The sequence below is a fragment of the Polyodon spathula genome, chromosome 4, assembly GCF_017654505.1.
Source record: "Polyodon spathula isolate WHYD16114869_AA chromosome 4, ASM1765450v1, whole genome shotgun sequence".
Taxonomy (NCBI): Eukaryota; Metazoa; Chordata; class Actinopteri; order Acipenseriformes; family Polyodontidae; genus Polyodon; species Polyodon spathula.
This window is the reverse complement of record NC_054537.1, coordinates 31,648,176-31,670,676: the sequence shown is the minus strand read 5'-3', so window position 1 is coordinate 31,670,676 and position 22,501 is coordinate 31,648,176. Positions and strand designations below refer to the sequence as shown.

At 37.4% G+C, this 22,501-nt stretch overlaps 1 protein-coding gene across 1 annotated transcript in view; it reads right to left on the bottom strand.

The window, feature by feature from the left end:
* Positions 1 to 9,323: 9,323 nt before the first annotated feature.
* Positions 9,324 to 22,501, bottom strand: part of LOC121314424 (GRB2-associated and regulator of MAPK protein 1-like) — a 62,338-nt gene continuing 49,160 nt past the window's right edge. Inside the window, exons 4-6 of the mRNA XM_041247691.1 lie at positions 20,359 to 21,543; positions 10,902 to 11,068; positions 9,324 to 10,638 (exon numbers count right to left, since the gene is read on the bottom strand). Of these exons, the coding sequence (XP_041103625.1) occupies positions 9,732 to 10,638; positions 10,902 to 11,068; positions 20,359 to 21,543 (2,259 nt within the window). The 3' untranslated portion in view covers positions 9,324 to 9,731. The remainder of the gene's footprint in view (positions 10,639 to 10,901; positions 11,069 to 20,358; positions 21,544 to 22,501) is intronic.

Sequence of the window (22,501 nt, the reverse complement as noted above, 5' to 3'; positions counted from 1 at the left end):
TCTCTGGCAGAAATACTGTAAATAGCAAGGCAGGGCATTCGGTGCAGTTTCGTTGATAAACTTAAATAATGTTATTAACGTTACAAAAGTGTAATTATTGAATCAATTATCCAGTATTTATGTTGATGTATATAAAGAGGAATGGGATTGATCGAAAAATAGCAGCCCTGTTAGGTAATAACATTTCAGTCATCACACGTTGGTAGACTGAACAGCAATTTTGATTCTGAATTTCAGATTTGGGGTACATTGTTATTTAAAGTTTGTATAGGGTTTTGTGTAGACACTCCTGGATGTTCATGGAGCATTTGCATTTGCATGTAACATGTATTCCTTATATACACCACCAGTACAGTACCTTTTCAAAAACACCATAGTATACAGCACACCTTGTAAAATGTGCAACCTAAGCTTCTGAAAGCACCTTAACACAGGTTTGTAGAATGTAATGCAATTCCAGAATGTAATGTTTAATTTGGTAACACTGTTTTTTGTGCATCCTAAGTATATTCTAAAACAATAAAAATAAACTCTTAGATGTGTGTAAAATCTGAATTATGTTTAATTTTTAAACGTTTAGTTTTACAATATAAGCAAACAACCAGTAAATGCTCACTGTTTCATGAGGATTGCTAAAAAAAAAAATGCTGGTGTTGTAGCTTGAAGAAATAAATATGTAAGACTAATTATACAGCTGAATTTAATCAGAAAGGCAGAAGGCATACAGCTCACCTTATCATCAAAGGGCAGGTAGTGTAAACTCTAGCAGTCCAAACGAGGACAGTCCAATGAGAACCAAGCAACGACCGTGAAGGCTCCAACTCCAGACCAGGTTTGCAAACACTTTCCTTTCTTTTCTTTTTATTTGTTAATGTTCTTGCTCCTCCTGTACCTATCTGTTTTCACCTCCCTCTTATCACCACCCTCTCCTATAGCCATTTCTACTTCCCCTCCTCTACTGCTTCCACCCATGACTAACTTTAATATCCCTATAATCCTCTCCTTTCATTCCCTTCCTCCGGCTTCTTCCTGCCGCTGCAAATCTAACTCTTCTAACCTGATCACCCTGCCTCTCCCCCTTTCCTCTGCTCAACCCTGCACTCTCTCTGGTGCCCTCTGGAACTGCCACTCAACTTCCAACAAAGATGACTTCATCTCTGCCTTTGCCTCTCCTCTCTTGACTTCCTAGCTCTCACTGAAACCTGGATCTCCCCTGATAACACTACCAATCCAGCTGCCCTTGCCTCTCTCTATGTCCTGTCCCACTCTCCTCACCCGTCTGGACGGGTGGGGGAACAGGACTTCTGCACTCTCCGTCCCTTCTCTGTCCCCTCTGCTCTTTCCTCTCTCTCTGTTAGCACCTTTGAGTTTCACGCTGTCAAAATCACCCCTCCTTATCGCCTCGTCCTCATTGTTCTCTAACACCCTCCCCTCTCCCTCCACCTTACTTCACTCGATATGTCTGATTACTACTTTATCTCCTTCTCGCTGTCACTCTCATCCCTTCCCACTCCGCTGACCCCGTCACCTTCCGTCAAAACCTTAATTCTCTCTCCCCTTCTGTCTTTTCCTCTGCTGCTTTTTCACCCCTCCCTCTATCGACTCATTCTTCCAACTCTCTGTAGACTCGGTTACCTTCACACTCTTCTCCTCTCTTGAGTGTTCCACTCAGCTCGTACCGACCTGCGTTCTGCTGAAAAGAAATGGAAAAAACCAAACTCCCTGCTGCCATGGATCTCTATTGCTCCCTCCTCTCTTCTTTCTCCGTCTTCAACTAACAAGCCTCATAAACATTTCTCTACCTCCTCCCTCCTTACCCCCGCAATTCCACCTTCCTCTATCTCAGTTGATTACTTTTCCTCCTCCTTTTCCTCTAAAATTACTGACATCCGCAAACTCTTCAATACTTTCCCTCCTTCCCCACTAACTCCCTGTCCTCTGCTCACTTATTCCCCATCACCCTCTAAAACCCCTACTAATCTACCCTAATCTTTCCCTTCCTTGTTTCTCCCACGCTACTCCGCTCCCTCAACTGGCTCCCTATCGCCATTCGCATCCAATTCAGAAGTCCAAAAATTACCAGTCAAACTCACAAACTGTTTTTTCAAGTTCTTTTTCAATTCTCATTGATTAATATGCATTGTGGGAAGTTTGTATTGATTTGAGCCAAGAGCGATTTGAAGGACTTTAACCCATCATCTTCAACTATGTTGATTGGTCTGCCTGATGCAATCCACATTGCAAGAGAATTTGTTAAGGATTTTTGTTTTCCATTCAAGTTTCAGTTCAGTCAAACAAGCCCTATCCTTTGTTGAATCTTTCTTAATTCTCTGGATACTATTGGTACTTCCTGTAGCAACCGGAGGACGTGAACGTCACCTGCCAGCTTTACTGAAGCTCAGTGAATACATGAAAAAGGAGATCACACGATTGGTTAATGTTTTCCAGTGCCATAAGAAAAAGTACAATAACCTGGGGAAAACACATGGCAGCACTGGCCACATGAGTTTCAAAGGTGCACCACTGTCACATTACTGTGTGTTACCCAACCTAGAGCTGAGGCTGCAACAGATGTACAATCTTGACACCAGAGCACAGAATACATGACAAAAGAGGACTGGGATGCTCCAAGTATTTGTAGGCCATGAAGATCACAAAAGGATCCTTACTGGTAACACAGGGTGCCCACATATATCAATGACTAGTACACTCTTTAATAATTCCACCCTGTGCAATCCATTTACCAGTGCTCTTAAAATAACCAGAACCCATGGTACAGTACATTCCTCATAACACTGGTTTACTTTATACAGTAAATCACCCACTACAGGGACACACATATGCTGCTTGTTTTATCTGAATTTATTTAATTGAAACAATATAATTGGCTCCATAGTACCCAATTCATATGATTAAGCAAGATGTAGTAATTGTAACTGGTACTTTTACAGTAATGGATCGCACATTAAAAACAATAATCAGCATTTGTTTTTCTTTCCTAACCAATGCATTTTGAAGAAGAGATTGGCTGCATTTGAAATTTTGGCAAAAAAGGGATATATTTTTACAGTCAGGGATTCTAGATTTATGTCTAGATTTCAGTTTCAGACTAAATTATAAAATGGTCAATAAAATATGATACTGGATTCTTCAAACAAATGTCCCTTTAATAAAAATGTATTCAACTTGTTGAAACTTTACAGAGTGAAACTGAATTTCATGAAGTGTGCACCTTAAGAAACGTCCAGCTCAGTGAGATATACAATACTTTCCCACAAGGTACAAAGGCCTGGCAAGATCACTTGGGCAGTTAGTTGTCCCATTTACAAACAGGGAACCCACTGGGACTACCAGTTAAATAGATGTTAAAGCTAAATATAGATTTATTTCTTTTTTTTTTTCATTTTAATAGACTCCACTAAAGTCCTCATCAGAGTCTCAAATGAAAAGCAATATGGCTGTAGAATTATAAAGTTAGTTTACTTTGTATTTATTTCATTTATTTATACTTTTGATTATTTATGGTGTGGGAGCGGGATTAAGAAGAGTGTTTCCCCTCTATTACTGACATTTTTTATTTATTTTTTACCTCTGTTTTTAATCCATACTTTATACTGAAACATCTTTTAAACGCTTGCATGTCTGTCCCAGTGCTTGCTAGTTGGGTAGATTCCTTCATACCCTTACTGGTGAGCTTCTATTTCTTAGCTTTCTTGCACCCCCTTGTGGAGAAACAGAAAGCTACATTTTAAGCTATTGCTACAAATGAGAACACTGAAATGTTATATGCTCAAAGGTATTAATTTATTTTTATGTATACATATATATTTGATACTTGATTTCATTTATACACACATTCAATGCAAAATACTTTGTATTTGTAACACAAATAAACAAGTGACATGCAATCTTCTAAATCAGGAAAACCACACCTGACACCATGACTTGGTGTCAAAAGAGTCGCTGCCACCTTTATTGATGAAAGCGACCAGTTCTGGAATTTAAATGGATTGGGAACGGCTGCCTTTGAAAGCTTGTAGTAATGCAGCCATAAACACCTTCGATCTAGCCGAGGAGAGAACACAAAGAATGCAAATTACTGCTTTGGTTAACCTGTTGTATGCAAAATAAATATATACTACTACCAATAGACATCTGCAACAACTTTAAATTGAATGAAACAGGTAATGTTTTCACAGTGTGTGTAACAGTGACAGTATGTATATCCCTTGTCTCAATCTTTTTGGACCATGTCAGGAAGTTTACGGTTTGGGCCCTACTGTACGAACAAGGTCACTGACAAAATAATGCCTGATAATCATGGTTTTAATAGAAATAGATCATGAGAATGCAAACAGATTGGAATGTTTGAAGTGTGCAGTAGCAACCTGCCTGGCAATCCTAACAATTGACTTTGTCTGAGATGATAAAGTTCACATGTGAAAAGAAAAAAAAATGGTATAGCCAAATTATAAACAAGGCAACACTATGCACTATACCCATGTCGCTCCACTGGGTCAAGAGAAAAAAACATCAAACACTTAACATAAACATAAATCATGTGTATTTTGGTTTTAAATATATACAATATTTTTCATTTTTTCAGCTCAAAGTGGTATTCATAGTTTCAGCAGGTTCAATCCGTAGTATTGTTATTTATTCTTTAAACTGTTCATAACCATTGGATTTAATATAAAATAGAAACTTCACTTGTCTCCATTTCTTCATCACTGAAATCATGCAGGTCTTCATCACCAGAACCTATTACATCCATATCTTTGTCTAGAAGCCAAGAACTTGTTTCTGCAAACAAGGTCACCAATTATGAGATGAAGTGCCCTTCATGTGTTGATCTGCTGTATTTCAAATAACAATACCATTTGTTACTTTTTGCTTTCCTGGCTGGGAATTTCCCGACTCTGAGATATATCTTCATTTACATCTTCATCATCATCAACCTTTTTCTCTTTTTCCAAAATCTAGGAACAAATAAATAAACCAATGAGTTCTTATTTAGTCTGAAACACCAGCCATTTAGCGCCACCAAAATCAAAAGTGTGATCAAAGACAAAACTGAGAAGAAACCAAGTAAAAAATGTTTTGGCTAGTGCCTTCTTCGATATGAACGAATACCTTTTTAAAGTAATTCAAACTGAATCAGTTCCTGGGGACCCCCCGTGTCTTTTGGTTTTCATTCCAACTGAGCTCTCAGTTACTTGACAAGATTGAACTGATAATTTGCTTAATTAGACCCCTTTTTAATTGTTTTCAGCTCTTAAACAGTTGCAGATTTAAAGTTACTTATCAAATGTTATAGCTAACTTGAAATCTGCAACTGTTTAAGAGCTGAAAACAAGGAAAAGGGAACCCTGCCATAGACAATTGTAAGTTGCTGATTTTGTTTAGCAATTAAACTAATTAGTTTCACTTTTGTTGAAAACAAAAATAATTATCGTTAACATTTACATACAAGAGGTCAGACTGTAAATGTATACAATAACGCCTGTTTCTTTAAATGTCAACAAGGAATGGGTGTTATTTACATGGCAGAGTCTGACAAGGTCTGTAAGTGTAAACACACTTAAAGGATCCCAGTGATTCAGCGCCAACAAGACTAGGTAACCACATTACATTTACTTCACTGTGTAAAGTTTCCTTAAAGAAATTCTGTCAATTTCAGTATTGCAATATTCAATGTTACATCAGATTTTGTTCTCCGTGTAAATTTTAGTCGAGGAAATCTTTCACACACACATACTTTTTCCTTTTTTGTCCATGAAGAAGGTTGCCATGCTTTTCAGAAATCTGGAGCTCTTGTTCTGCTGCCTCTGTGATATTTGGATATTTGCCTGTGGCAAACACATCTACTGAACATCCCATGGGCATGGCTGGTGCAGGAGAGGAATTACACTATGTAACACAATTTTTGTTCCTGGGTAGTAAGTGTTATTTCCTAATTGCTTATGCCTCAAAAGTAGAAAATGGCTATTATTCTCCACAAACTTTGCTTTTGTGACCAGGACAGTGATATTTCAAAATATCACTATTTCCAATGGGAAAACAGGCAAATGTGTGTTTTTTCGTTCACATAAAGTCAGAAAAAAACAACATATTAATCCAAATTAACATGTATTTATACTAAAGTAATACAAAAATGACTACAAAAGAAAGTAGTTTTTCGAGATTTACGATTATACTGTATTTACAGTATAATCGTAAATCTCTGTTGTAGATAAATCTATGCAAACATAAGACAGCATACCCGTTTCCTGATCTATTGTCACAGCTGCTATCAAACCTACCCGATGATCCTCTACCAGTGGTAGGAATTGCATGTGGAGCCATGTGCAACACATAACATAGCAACTGGGACTTTGCCACTTAAGAGTCCACTGCAATCAGAAATAATTTATATTGGGAGCAGGGCTACCTAAACAGTGAGTTGTAATTAAGTAATGTCATAGTGCTACTAATGGCAATACTTAAGCGATAGTGGCAGTGATGTGGTGTGTTATAAGGTAATAATGGAACTCCTGAGTCAACAGCTTGAAACCGAAGGTTTCATCTGTAAAGAGTGGTTTTAGAACAGATGTCCTTAATTAGCATCATCTTTTCTTAACAGAATGACTGAGCTCCATATGAAAACAATGGGAGAGCAGTTGTATAATTCTGGCTCTATGACAAACCATTGCAGCCACTTTGAGATTTCTCATTATCTGACAGTACTGAAAATAAACCCATTACAATGCATTTAAATAAGGCCTAGTAACTAAGTGTTAAATATTTTTCAATAAATAAAAATGAGCAGTTAATAGTGGTGCTAATAAAATAAGGGAAATAAAATGTTAAAGGAAACATATCAGTAAAGGACTTTGTAGCACTTACCAGTACCTTGAATTGGTGTATTGTGCAATACTCAGCTTTCAGAGCAACAGGTTTGTACCATGTATTTTCACCAAGAATCTTTGATCAATGCTAAGACCTTGTTATGTAATATTACCAAGGCAGTATATCTGAGGGACTATCTCAGTGTAAACAAAAACAGATTGCCCAGCACTACAGCAAAGGTCATCATGTTTCCTTTGAGCCAGTGATATTTCTTACAAAACATTTATATCTCATCTTAAACCTGTCCCATTTTCCAGAACCTTTTCATTTCCTCCAAGCAATAGACACAGAACAGCTTTCTTAATGTACTTCTTTATCTTGCTTACATCATCTGCCGAAAATGTTGGTGCAATTTTCTTTGCTCATAAGCTTAATATAGATGGATAGGAGGATGGTCCTAGTCAGAGTTTATAACAGTTATTTTAAGTAATAATTTGACCAATATGTAATAAGTCTTCATTAACACTAAACGATCAAAGTAACCACACCATAAATAAAGTTGGATATTAGCAGATTAGTTTCTGTTCCCCCCTTTTGAATGACTGTAAGCAGTCAGGTTGTGAGCAAGTGCAAAAAAAGAGTTGCACAACCCTTAGGGGTGTAACTTAAAGAAGCTTCAAACAGTGTGAGCGATTCTGGGTTCTGCTGCTCCAATATCAAATCATTTAAAATAGCAATTTTAATGCAAAAAATAAATAAATAAATAAACAAATAAATAAATACAAATAAAAACATTTTTTAAATGACATTTAAAATAGGGCTGCTCCGATTAACAGATTAATCGAATCGACTACAGCAGATCGCAGATACATTTATTTTTATTTTTATTTTTTTACAATTTAAATAGCGCAGAATTTATTTTTGTATATAAAATAAAATCAACCAATAGAAGTTGTGAATTTTCTCCGCGACAGTCCAATCATAAGTGAGCAGAGGCGGGATTTAAACAGTTGAAGGTCTTTAGTAGGTTTAACCAATGGGAGAGTCAAATACCTTCCCCTTGTTATGCAGGTGTCCAATCATGAGTGAGCAAAGGCATGACATAATTGGGAGTTTAACCAATTGGATAGTCAAAGATCTACCCTGGTTTTCAGCTGTCCAATCATTAGTGAGCAGATGCAGGACATACATATGCCAGGGTAGGGTGAATGAATAGCTGAATTTCACACAGTATTGCTTATTATAGAGACCATTATTGAGAATTATATTGAGAACTTCAAAGTAATATTTAAAATTGCTTTTTACAAATTAATTAAAAAATGTCATAAGACAAGAGACATTATAGTCGATTTGGTTACGAATCAATTTCTCATAAAAAAATGGAGGTATACACCATAAATACCTAAACTGACACAGGAAGGGAAGGGATATACTCACCACTTCCAAAATTCAAATTATTAAAGGTATCTGTGGCTTCCCGGTAGCGGTCAATTAAAAAAAAGGTATACTGCTGGAACTGTATTTTGTTCAGTACAGAAAAGGCGATATGGAACAGCATTGGCTACAGCAATCTAGGATGTCTATCGACACTAAAGCATGAGCATTCCCAAAGTCACTGGCAAGCCACTGTAACACTCAAAACTTTTGGATAAACCTGGACAGATGTTTAACTGGATGAGCAGAAGAGTAGGGATACAATACATCACAATGACCAAGTAAGAAAAAAAATTATGAGGTTCTTAAACGCTTAATTGACTTTGTCGTTTACCTTGGCAAGCAGGAACTGGCATTCAGAGGGCACGATGAAGGCACCAATTCCTCAAATAGAGGTCATTATGTGGAATTACTTTCTCTAATTTCTGACTATGACAGCAAATTAAGCAATCGCTTGTCAATAGCCACAGTATTCTCGTGTATCTGTAACAAGATTCCGAATGGTTTAATCTCTTTGGTGCCTCCGGTTCTGCTAGATGCAGAAGTACAGGAAGCCAAGTACGCAGCTGCAATGGTAGATTAAACAACCGATGTTGGAAACACAGCTCAGCTGTCTTGTGTTTTCAGGTATGTGACTGACACTGGCCCGAAAGAAAGGTTGTTCTGTGCAAATGTGTTACATTTACTAAAATAAAAACAATAATAAAAATGTTGTTAAAAAGAACAAATTCCTATTGGGCTTTTTCTATTTTTTTAAATTTTATTTTAGATTCTATTTATTTTTTAGTATTACTATGCGGGACAGCCTCTATAAGATCGTTACCTTTATTAAAAATGTGCACAGATTAATCTACCGAATCAACTAATGCCCATAAATTAACTGATCAAAAATTGTAATCGACTGACAGCCCTAATTTAAAGCTACTATACATACTCCTACAGCTATAAGCTCAGGAAGCAGAATGCATATATGGACAAAAGGAGAATTAACTAAGATGTTCTTTAAAAACAATCTGATTCTTGAAATAATAACATGAAATAAACACATAGTATCTAAAAAGCAAACTAATTACAGATTTATTTGATTGTTATTTTCTTAACATTTATTCATCTTCAACCAGAGAATCTTTTCTCTTGCAGAAATACATTTGTATTTGTACAGTACAAAGCTTTGGTTCGTGGTTCTGGACAAGTATAACACTTTAATTTTAACCTGGGACTAAAAACAATGTGTTATGACATATGCAGTAATGCACAAGGCACACTTATATAGCATCATGTTAATCTATTTCTATACTACTGGCATACAAAACAGCTTGCAAAGATTGGTACCTGAATCTGCATAGTATTTAACCTCTGAACCAATATTAATACAAAGTTGTGCAGTGCAACACAGGCTGCTGAAGTAGAATCAGCATTTGCAGCATTTTTTTTCTAAAGACTGGTCTGCCCCATCTCTCGCCCTTATTCTACATCTTAGGCCGCCACCCACTAATGAATTGTATGAGTTTCTTTACTTTCAGTTTGCTCAGCTTAAAGTCCTCTGACAGAATCTCCTCTGTAAGCTGTACAAGTAAATTTCCATCAATCTTTTCTGTGACGAATAAGGACACCACATCTTCAGACAGGCCTATAAACCGGAGGGATTTTGACACTTCTTCAACTGACAGTTCAGAGAGGTCAGAGGGCGGCTGCCATGGCGACCCGTCTCCACAAGACCTTGGTGCCAACTGAAGATGCAGTGGAGACGAAAATGGATATGAAATAGAAAAGATGTCCGGTGTGCCCTTGTTGCTAAGTAAGTTACCCCCTGCTGTGTCTGCTGAACAAGTCTGAGGTTCTTCCTCTGAACCATCAATGGTTGATGGTAAAAATGAAACTTCTGTACTCAGTTTTTCTTCATTCAATTTGGGTGCTCTTGGAGGCAAGATAGGGCATGACTGACTTTGAGCTGTGCTACATTCTGCTAAGGTCTTGTCTGTGTATGATTCCATTGAGTAAGTTGCAGATTTGTGGCAGCCTGGAACGATGATGGCTGCCTCGTCTGTTTTAGGTGGTGAAGCACATCCTTCAGAGAACTCGTTTCCACTGACATCAAAGGATGCTGGAATGTTTCCCTTTGGGGTACCCGGTGTCTTCTGCCGTGGGTAGCTGTAATAACTGCGACACTGAACAGGCAAGAAATCATTAATACCATGGGAATCCGTCGCTCCACAAAAGTTGTTAGGCCAAGATGATCTGGAAGGAACGCTTTCGAAAGTTGGGCTCCCGAAGGGTGACTTGTCATTGTCTGTTGAATCTGGCTTCATCCAATTACATGGGTAGCAAACCGGATTTTGTTCAGCTGGCTGGGGGGCATCTTTTTCTGTGACAATACTGCAAAGAGATGTGGAAAAAGCAAATGAGTATCGCAGCGCTTTATATTTCAACCATTTTAACGAATAAATAATAACGAGAAGAAAACAATGAATTGGAATACATGTTCATGATTCCATACCTAAACTGAGCGCCTCCCGGACGCTTATCATATAAACAGAATAGTCAGCTACATTGCTTCTAAAATAGTAACGATTTTAGAATATTTAGTTTCTTTATAGATATACATAGGCACACAGACATGCGTAGCCTGGCCTGCTCACATGTTGTGAAGTCCTGACGAGTAGTAGGACAGCGTGGGGCTGGGGGAGCGTGTTTGCTGCTGCCGGAGCTGGGCTGTGCGTGAAGGGACGGAAGGGCTCGTGGACGCTGGCTTGGAGCTCCGTGGGGGAACAGGCGGGACATTCAGAAGTCTGCATTCTTCTTTTACCTTGGGGAAACACATTCAACATTTTCTTGTTAAACAGAAGTTTAAACAGGTTCATTTGGGTTGCATTTTTGTTTTAATTGGGCTAGGTCAATTATATGCAATATATTTTTGATTTGGTTAGTTAAAGTAACTTCAAATTTCATTTTCTTGTCTGTTTTATACCATTATACTTTTTTTTAAATGCTTATTTTTTTTAAAAAGAGAAAAACAAGCTAGAATATTAAAAATAAATAATAATATTAAAGAACAGAGCAAGTGAAAGAGAAAGTGTCACGCTTGGTTACTCAAGAAGAACTATGGAAGAGAAGGTAGTCTGAGGACAACATAGGAAAGAAAGGATTTTGTATTTTTCAGCCTTGCTACAACTATTTAAATAACATACCTATAATTGCTCTTTTCATTGTTAACATCCTGACAACTTTATACTTAAAGTCTGTTTCAACGCTATTTTGAAAATGGCTGCTCTAGTGCACTGGGGTTTGTCTTCTAAATCACTGCATCATGGTTCGTTATTGCTGTGTTAGCTGTTTCACAATGTGGGCAATAATCCTTACCCTATCAATGCATTAGAGTGGACATTTTGAAAAGAAGTATGCAGGCACGGGTTCAATCAATTAATCAACATATTACTTAATGTATTTTATAGTACAAAAATAGGCAGATATAACTAGAAGCAGCTTCCCTAGAACAGAAACTATATATATATATATATATATACAAATGTAATATAATGGAGGAAATAGAAGAATATTTTACTTTCAATGGAAATCTCACAGTATAGTAAGTCTCAATATTTAACTTATATTCCAAATGTTTTTAACACCTCTGGAAATAAAGATACTGACGAACTATAAAGGTGTAAGTCTTGATCTGTGTTTTGATTTATTTACAGTGGCTCTCAAAAGTATTCACCCCCCTTATTTAGGTGTGTGATAGCAAAGGGGGTGAATACTTATGCAATCAATTATTTGCTGTTTTGTATTTGTAATTAACTTAGAAGAATTTGTAGATTTTATTTTTCACTTTGACATTATGGACTTTTTTTGTGTTGATCAGTGGCAAAAACTCCTAAATAAGTCAATTTTGATTCCATGTTATAACACAATAAAATGTGGAAAAGTCCAAGGGGGGTGAATACTTTTGAGAGCCACTGTATTTATTGCATTTATATAGTGCTTTTTATACAAAAGCATTGCAAACCAAGAACAAACCACAATACATTTGTATAGCATGTCACACATACAACTGCCACAGTCAGACCATTTAAATAACAGTATACACATAATACAAAAGCAGCAATTTTAAAGTTACATTAAAACCCACTAAGATAAGAAAGCCATTTTATAAGTGTGTTAAGGTTAATTGTCGACAAGAGCTGCTCGCAAATGTAAGTGCCTCCAAATAAACTGACAAAAAAGGTTCTGACAATTTGGGGAGTCATTGACTGGAACATACTGGTAGAAATGTTGCTGTGGCACTTCGTTGAATTCACCCTTGAGATGTTGTTTGCACTGAAAACCGATCAGCTCCATTTGAATATCTGGCAGGGCTGTGGTCACATTACAGGTTTGCAAATAACTGAAAGATGTTTCGATGAGTCTGGAAGTTTTGAAATCGACAATCAAATTATTTTATCAAGTTTGCTAGTTTTTCACTGCAGCGCTTGTAGTCTTCATCATCAAATTCATCTTTGTATAACTCTTGAATCTCTCGGCATGCAGTGAAGCGAACAAAATTTAGCTTTGCTTGAAAGCTCTCACCTCTTCATCCATTAGTATTACGATCTGCTTTGACCCTTAGAGTTTCTTATTTTAAATGTTCATTTGCTCGGTGAGGTCAACAAGAAATGGAATATCCAGTAGTCATTGGGGATTACTGAGTTGCACAAGTTGTTCTCCTCGTTCTGACACGAATAATGGAGTAGATATGCAAAAGAATTGCTAATTTTGTGATACAAGTATGAAAAGTTGTAGAAATTTACTCCTTAACACTGAGAACAATCTCAGATATGTGGGCATTGCCACCACAATTACTTATGCTCATTTTCAAGATGGCTGGTAAATGACTTCCGATACACACAGTGCCTATAGAAAGTCAACACCCCCTTCAACTTTTTTCACATTTTGTTGTGTCAGTGCCTCAGAGTTTCATGCATTTAAATGAGGATTTTTTTTCCCACTTATCTATACACCATACTCCACACTGTTAAAGGGAAAAAAAGTTTTTATTGAGAAAAAAATTATATATTAAAAATACAAAACTGAAAGATCATAATTGGATAAGTCTCCACCCCCCATGAGTTAATACTTGGTGGAATCACCTTTGGCAGCAATTACAGCTGTGAATCTGTTGGGATAGGTCTCTACCAACTTTGCAAACCAAGATTTGGCAGTATTAGGCCATTCTTCTTTACAAAACTGTTCAAGCTCTGTCAAGTTCCTTGGGGAGCTTTGATGGACAAGTCATGCCACAAATTTTAGATTAGATTTAGGTCGGGGCTCTGACTGGACCGCTCAAGGACATTTACCTTTCTGTTCCTTAGCCACTCCAGTGTAGCTTTGGCTGTGTACTTTGGCTCATTGTCAAGCTGAAAGGTGAACTCAACAGGTGAACAGCAAAGCCACCAGACCCATAGTGCCTGAAGGACAACACAGATCTGAATGGCTCCACTGCAGACCTACAGGCGCTCTATCAGCCACAGAGATCACTGGTGCGTGGTGAACCCCTACCCGGGCACAGCTCAGCCAATTGTGCACCGCCCCCTAGGAACCCTCGGTCACAGTCGGCAATGACATAGCCTGGATTCAAACCTGAGATCTCCAGGCTAAAGGGTACATCCTGCACTTCACGCAGAGCGCCTTTTCTGGATGCACCACTCAGGAGCATCTATTTTGTACATTATTTAGTAGTTTCTGAATGCATTTCAGACTTACATTTTAACGTGTATACGGTGTAGTGGAAGTAGGTCATGGTGATCTAGTTGTTACTCATATTATTAAGGATTGCTATAGGTAGTCCAAAATACTGCAGAAATGCTAGCATCTTATGTGTTTAGTATTTGTATTAAATTAATAATGGCTTATAAGAATGTAAATCAAGTAAACATAATCATATCAAACAATGTATGGGTTAAGTACTTCCAATTTAATATATCAAACTGTGCTAGTGTCCTGCCTCAGATGGCCGAAGAGAAGACACAAGAGACTGATGTAGGGAGATTGATGTTGTTACGCTGACACAAGCGCACAGGATTTAATTAATAAACACAAACAAAAAGTAAACAATAATGTCATGTGACGCTACCAGCAATGGTGGTCTTTAATTAACTCCTAGAAGGTGACAAAACATCTGTTAATTTAATTTAACAAAACTAGAACTGAACAGCAAAGTTCTATATTTCAGCTCACTTTAACAGTCTGTTTATAATAAGTATGATGACTACGTAGCTGCAGAATATGGTGAAACGGTGGAAGACTGAGAATTCTACGGTTTCTGAGGAATGCCATTATTCACAGATTTGGCCCTCCTCTTCTGATAGCTCTAGTTTTGAATCTGAAGCCATGGAGAGGGATTTGTAAAGCAGGAAAGTAGGCTGGAAAAGCAAGAATCACAGAAACAGCCAGTAGAAACACAATGTCGCAAAAAAAGCAATACTTGGGAATGGCATATAAAAAGCTTCAAATGCCTCCATGAGCAGTTCCCACAATAGGCAGCACAGTACAGTAAATGCATTTCTAAGTAAACCCTCAGCTCAACACAGAGCTTATTACAGACATACAGCACTGTACAGTGTATTAGTAACTGAATCTGACTGGATAGTTTTCTATGACTTTGCAGATGTCACACCCTCTCTCACACAAATCGATGTACTGGGTCCCAAAGGTCATATAGTAATGTTGTTGAAGCTGATACCCTGGGATCCTTCAAGAAGCTGCTTGATGAGATTCTGGCATCAATAAGCTACTAACAGCCAAGCAAGCAAGATGGACCGAATTGTCTCCTCTCGTTGGTAAACTTTCTTATGTTCTTACTGTACTGTCCAAGAAGGTCCGGCATTTATTTATCGGTAATTGTTATCTATGAATTGTCTGCATAGATTTCTTGTTGTGTTCAATTTTTTGTTCAGCTATGTGCATTTTCAAATACCATCTTAAAATGATCAAACTTGCATATTTTTTCTGCCGTGTATCATTTAGCAGCCCTTTTTGAAGGTTAAAAGTAAAAGCTTTATGGTAGTTTGGATTGGGCCCTGTCTTGACACCACCAGTGATTTGATGGGGTTGCACATGTGTAAATGTATTGCAATGATGAGTATATGTTTTAAACTTCAAAATAATATATACAACACTATGAAGAAATACTAAAAGTCCTGTCTTGCCTTGTAAGTGGAGTACAGTAATAGAATACACAATATTAATAATATATAGTTGTAATTGTGATGTTACAAAGAAATGTAAAGTTAAGCAGAATGTGTTGTTAACACATGTATATTACAAATATAGCCAAACTGAACAAACAATTCCAACAACTCATTTCCAATTTACTCAGTGTCAGGGCACATACATCACCCCCCAGAGATATAAGCAATTCAGTTTGTGGTGCTGGTGGAGTTTGGGAAACAAAGCTGAGTAGTTCAGACTTCTCAAACGGTACAGTATACTATAAGACAGCTGACACACAACATATGAACTTTTACAGTGAGTCACAAAACTTGTATGCTTCAAAATAAAGTAGGTAATTTCAAAATATGTTATTAAAAATGTACTTTGTTAGTAACCTAATTTAATCAGAATCTGTGTTATACTCCTTGATTATGGTTTCATATTCATCTTCATAATCTGTAACAATAAATGTAAATAAAAACGTAAACGACTGAAATTATAAATGTTTTAAGCAAGGGTGTTGCATTAGTGCATCGGTAATAAAAGATGATGTATCATGTCATTTTCAATATCAATCAGCATAGTTCTTAACTCCATTTTGAAAATTAAAACTTGGGTCACCAGTTTCAAACAGATGGGCTTGGAAGAAAACAACAGCAAAAAAAACCTGTTCCAGAGATAAAGCCTGTTGGCATTACATCTGTTAGGGTCTCCATATTGTTTTATTTTTTTTTTTATGGTCGCATAAAAAAAATATTTTTTAAAAAGAATTTAGAATAAAAAAACAAGCGGTAAAATAAGATAGGGGTCATTTTTGTTTTGTAATTCTGCATTAAGGCAATCTAAATCAGTCAACTTGCAAATGTAATTCTGTTTTTTCCAAATATATACCAAAAAAACTACATCCCTGTTGTTGCATGGCTGTCTACCATAGACTCTCAACACACAAAACTATCTACTAGAATACAGAGGCCATGTGTATTGTATACCTTGTGTACAGTAAAATAATAATAATAATAATAATAATAATAATAATAATAATAATAATAATAATATCTTTATTTTTATTTTTATATAGTGCTTTTCACAGTGGACCACTACACAAAGTGCTTTACAGAGGTAGGATGTGAACTGTGCATTACATGCAGAGTCACTCACAATAGGACATTGATTTAACATCTCATCAACAGGATGGAGCACAAGGAGGTTAAGTGACTTGCTCAGGGTCACACAGTGAGTCAGAGGTGGGATTTCCTTTACTACATACGTTTATGAATGTGAACCCAAAGGATGGAGATATGACCACATTTAAACAACTGAATCGTCTATTTTGTGGGTGCAATGGTTTACATGGTTTCCTTACATGGGTGTTATGTATTACTGAAAGCTGCAAGGTTAATACAGAGGTATTCAAATGCCCTGTGGCCTCATAAATCTTGTGATAAAAGTCATTACGTCACGGCTAGGAGGCCATGATCTGAAGCGAGATAAGAACATAAGAACATTTATGAACGAGGAGGAGGCAATCTGGTCCAGTTCCTGATAGATGATTTACCTCAAAACATTGTTAACATTGATCTTTAAGAGTCCCAGTATTTTAGTTTGCGGAGCACCATAGAATAGGGAGGGTAGCAGTGATCACACTCGGGGTGAGACAATGGGTACTACATTCAAATCCCTCAATGCCAGCCATGCAGCAGGCTTAAGAACAGAGCTCGGCACTGGTTCACAGGGCACACATGCTGCTTAAGGCTTGCAAAAGTGTTGTCATGTAGCTAATAAATAGTAATGTACAAGAGGTACTGCAAGGTTTATTCTGGACTTAAGAGTCAAGGAACTCACAAAATGAACAAATAGGGCTCTTTGTATATCAGTGTAATCAAAATCAGACATCAAACAATGTGCATGTGACTCTCTTTAGCTTATTTCTCTACATAAATATGTAAACAAAAGCATCCCATTTTAATGATTATAGCATTTAGATCCACTACTGTTTTAATAGGACCTAGTGTGTCTTTTTCTCAAAGCTTTAACTTATGTGCTATTAGCCCCTGCAGGGACATATGTAGTGGTGTCAATCACACTTTACATTGTTTCTATATCTGTAAAACATTTATCCAATAGTGCGGGATATTAAGGGGTTAATACATTAAACAATTACCCACCTGCAATTTCACACAGTTCAAACTAGGTCAAGAGTCTTTTGAAAATCAATGGTGACATAACCTTGACAACTTTCGTGTGTAAAATTCTCCCACACAACAATAACTAGTCTACACAGTTCTTGAAAAGGAGGCAGTCGACATTAAAATGAATTCTCTGCACTGCATATTCTTCAGAATAAAGACAAAGGACAGAAATGAGAACAGTTAAATGTCAGCCGTACATCTGTAGTTAAAATATAAATAAATAAAATTAAAAAATTAAAATTAAAATAAATAATAATAATAACTGGAACTGCCAGGCAGTTTTATGGCTCCGAACCCCCAGTATCAGTACCGGTCTAAGCGTGTTTAGTTCTCAATGAGCCAAGTTTAAAATCAGCAACTTCAACTGTTCCACAGAAGATTTTGAAAGTTTTTTTTTTTTTTTTTCAAAAATGCGCCAGGCAGCCATCTTGTTTAACGAGAGTTTCTTAAAAGTCAGTTGTATTGTTACAGTGTCAGGGATGATGCTTGTGAAGTTTCGATTTAGTCAAGTAAACCGTTTGTCAACTGAGGCAGTTTTCAATTTCAGACGTAAACATACACCTGGTGGCCATCTTGTTTTATAAAACATAACCATTTTGACATATTTGTATGTTACTGGGACAATAACTACCAAGTTTGGAGTTTGTTGGTCAAACGGTGTTCAAATAGCAGCAGTTTGCTGTTAAGGGCGTGTTTCGATAAGATTTGTGGCAGCCATTTTGACATTAAAATTTATCACAGCAACTTCTGCTTCGCAAATTTGATGCGGGCTTGGATGCTGATGATGTACACCATGTTTCAGATCAATCGCTTCACCGGTTCCTAAGAAGAAGATTTCGAAAAGTTTTATCGAAAAATGAGTCACGGCGCCAATTGCGAGGACGCAGCAGCAGAATTTTTTCACCATCAAACAGCCAGTTTATCCAGCTTGTATCCAGAACCTGATCAGTCACTCAGCTTCGAAGCAGTAGTAGTTTAAAGTTTTGGGAAGAAAAAAAAAAAAAAAAAAAACAAGTAACAATAATAATAGTCTTCCCAGCCTTTGGCTTGGAAGCATAATAATAATAATAATAATAATAATAATAATAATAATAATAATAATAATAACTAGAACTTCCAGACAGTTTTACGGCTTCCAAGCCCCAGTATCAGTACCTGTCTAAGCGTGTTTAGTTCTCAATATTCCAAGTTTAAGATCAGCAACTTAACAATTCCACAGAAGAAGTTTTTTTTTTCTTTTTTAAACACGTCAGGCGGCCATCTTGTTTAATGCACAAATGCCATTTTTGAAAATGTAAATTGTACCGACACAGGCACGATGGTTTTCAAGTTTGGAGTGTCTCAAGTGAACCATTTTTAAACTGAAGCAGTTTTAAATATAAGAAGAAAATGTAGGACTGGCAGCTATATTGTTTCACGAAACATAACCATTTTAACATATTTGTATTCTGCTGTCACCAGAACGATGCCTACCAAGTTTGGAGTCTGTTGGTCAGACGGTTTTCAAATAAAAGGAGTTTGCTGTTAAGGGTGCGTTTCGGTGAAATTTGCGGGAGCCATTTTACTATTGAATTGTATCACAGCAACTTCTGCTTTGCAAGCAAGTTTGGATGCTGATAATATCTGCCAAGTGTCAGATCAATCACTTCAACGGTGCCCAAGAAGAACATTTCGGGAGGTTTCTAGAAGAAATGCGTCACACGGCCATTTCGGTTTAACACCAGTTTCTTAAAAGTCAGTTGTATTGCTACAGTGTCAAGGGTGATGCTTGTGAAGTTTCGAGTTAGTCAAGTAAATTGTTTGTCAACTGAGGCAATTTTAAATTTTGGACGTAAATGTACATCTGGTGGCCATCTTGTTTTATGAAACATAACCATTTTGATCTATTTGTATTCCATTGTTACTGGGACAATAACTACCAAGTTTGGAGTTTGTTGGTCAAATGGTGTTCAAATAGCAGCAGTTTGCTGTTAAGTGCGCGTTTCATTAAAGTTTGTGGCAGCCATTTAGACATTAAAATTTATCGCAGAAACTTCTGCTTCGCAAACTTGATGCGGATTTGGATGCTGATGATATATGCCAAGTGTCAGATCAATCGCTTCACCGGTTCCCAAGAAGAAGATTTCGAAAGGTTTCTAAAAAAAAATGCGTCAAACAGCCATTTTCGTTTCCGGTCAACACAATTTTTAAAAATTCAGTTGTATTGATACAGTATCAGGGAAGATGCTTGTGAAGTTTGGAGTTAGTCAAGTAAATCGTTTGACAACTGACGCAGGTTTAAATTTCAAATGTAAACGTATACGTGCCATCTTGTTTTATAAAATATCACCATTTTCACATATTTGTATCTCACTGTTACCGGAACAATAACTACCAAGTTTGGAGTTTGTTGGACAAACGGTTTTCAAACAGCCTCGAAGCAGCAGCAGTTAAAGTTTTGGGAAGAAAAAAACTAAAAAAAACACTAACAATAACAATAGGCTTCCCAGCCTTATTATTATTATTATTATTATTATTATTATTATTATTATTATTATTATTATTATTATTAATAATTGGTTTGAACATCTTACTGGGTTTTAATGATAACTGATAACTAATTAATATATAGCTTCATCCTGTTTACTTCTGCAATCTAATGTTTCTGATCAGTGGTCACTTATTGAGGTCTGTGGACACTAGTATATTTTTTTTACCCAAAAGATAAAAAGGTACTTACAGCTTCAGACTTTGGAGGCACTGGAGGTGGAGGTACACAAATTTCAGAAACCTTAGCAGAGCCGGCTGGCCCTGGGGCAGGCAAAGGAGATGCTGCTGTACCTTTTAACTGAACAGAGCTTCTGTTGGCATCACATTTGTTCATTTCAACAGCAGAGCAAGGCACAGTCTGTACAGCGTGTCTCCCCACTCCCCGATCCAGCCACAGCTCCTCATAAGGAATCTCAGACTTTGTTGGAAATGATTGTCTGGGATCCTCTGTCACCTCAGGGAAAAGGTAGTCGCTCCCGCTGTCACCTGAGTCAGTGCAATGCATGAAATCGTGAGAAAGCAAAGCCCAATCCCCACAGAGGTTCTTGCACCCCTGAAGGTTGACCTCACTGTTGCCGTGCAGGTTGTTTCCGTACACGCAAACAGAGAGTCTGTGGAAGGACTGAGTCAGTTCATCACGGGCGGAGCTGAGTGAGCTCGGCATGTGGCTGTGACCGGGGCAGCTGCTGTTCTTCTTGGGGCTTTTGCAGTCTTCGTTCCAGTCCACCCGGACATCCCGTACCGCCCTTGAGTACTCGTCAATGTCAAACTGCTCCTGGCAAAAGCTTAACCATCGGTGGACCGCGGTCTCCAGCCAAGACTCATTTTTCAGAAGGCCTTCTGGAATGGTAAACTGTGGCATGGCCAAGTGCAGGGGAAAGTGGGTAGGAACAATTTTGTTGCTGCGCAGCACGATGCAGACCACCACCGTCTTCGTCTGGATGTTGACAAACTTATACCGGTGTCCCTCCCGGATGAGATGCAGGTCATACTGGTTCCTGGGAGGGGTGCTAGGCACAATGACATTAACAGGTAGCCTGGTCTTTTCAACAATGTTACGGATGGTGTGCTCCCCTTCCTGCATTTGGATCTCCAGCGGGCTGCGTGTGCTGAAGCGGCCTTTACACTGGAAAGGGAGGCTGATGCTCTCGTTGGTCCTGTGGTTCATACAGATGAGGCACGGCATCTTGCCACGGCCCAGCTTGCTGATGGAGTTTAGTTTCCCGATCTTCTTAAAGATGGTGTTGAGTCTGGACTTCTCCCTTGATGTTTTTGCATACAGGATCTCCGCCTGTCCCATTAGAGTCAATTCATCCCCCGTGCTCAGGGTGATGTTGTAGACTTCTGTGTCCTCATTGCAATCTCCTGAAGCAACCTAGAAATAGATATGAAACCACATTGTTATATTGTTTAAATGTGTGAAATACTGGTAAGCTACTACGAAACCACAAAATACTCAAATACGTCTGTTCTCTTCTCACGTGGAGCTACGTGTAGTTTGGTGTACTTAGTGTTTCGGTTGCAGAGATCTCTGAAAGCTTTTATTTTTCGTTTACGATTTTAACTTTTAAACTTTTTATTGCTTCACCTGCATGAAAGAAGAATATAATTTGTCCAGTGTAAACTATTGTAATCAAATTTGTGGTTAATGCCATAACATTTTGAGCGCAGAGTAGATGAACCATGTACTTTAGGTACAAGACTGAAACGCTTGCCTAGTATAATGTAGTTTTAAGTAGATCTAACAATTTACATGGAATCAACCTACCTTTTGAGTGAATGAATGAGTAACTACAATGTACTAAGTTAGTTCTGATGTCTACACAGATGAGGCTATTTTAAATACCTCCAGTCAAAATTCTTAATTACTTTATAAAATAAATGGGCTTGTACCTTTGCTTAGATAAAATGGTATAAACCTAAGAAAGGTGCAGTAATGGGATCCTTATATTTAACATGTGTTCTATATTGTTGTTTAGATCATTAGTTGCCATGCTTACTAACAGTTACAACTAAAATTGCTTCTGGAAATACTCCACAAAGTTAAATATGCTTCACCACACCACATCTCCATAAGTAGCCTTGAGGAGTTTTCAAGAGGTTTTTTTTTTTTTTTTTTTTTTTTTTTTTTAAATGTGCTTAGTCAGTAAGCATGAGGAATAACGATTTACGCCTAGACAACAGCAGACAATCAATGTTGTTTGGCTTTGTCTGGCTTGGTGTGTTTGTGATTAGTGTTTCAGAAACAAGGAATTAAAAATGTAAACTTAGAGGGAGAGAATAAAAACAAAACTTGAAAAGTCTTAAAGTAACAGAAAACTGGAAGAGTATTT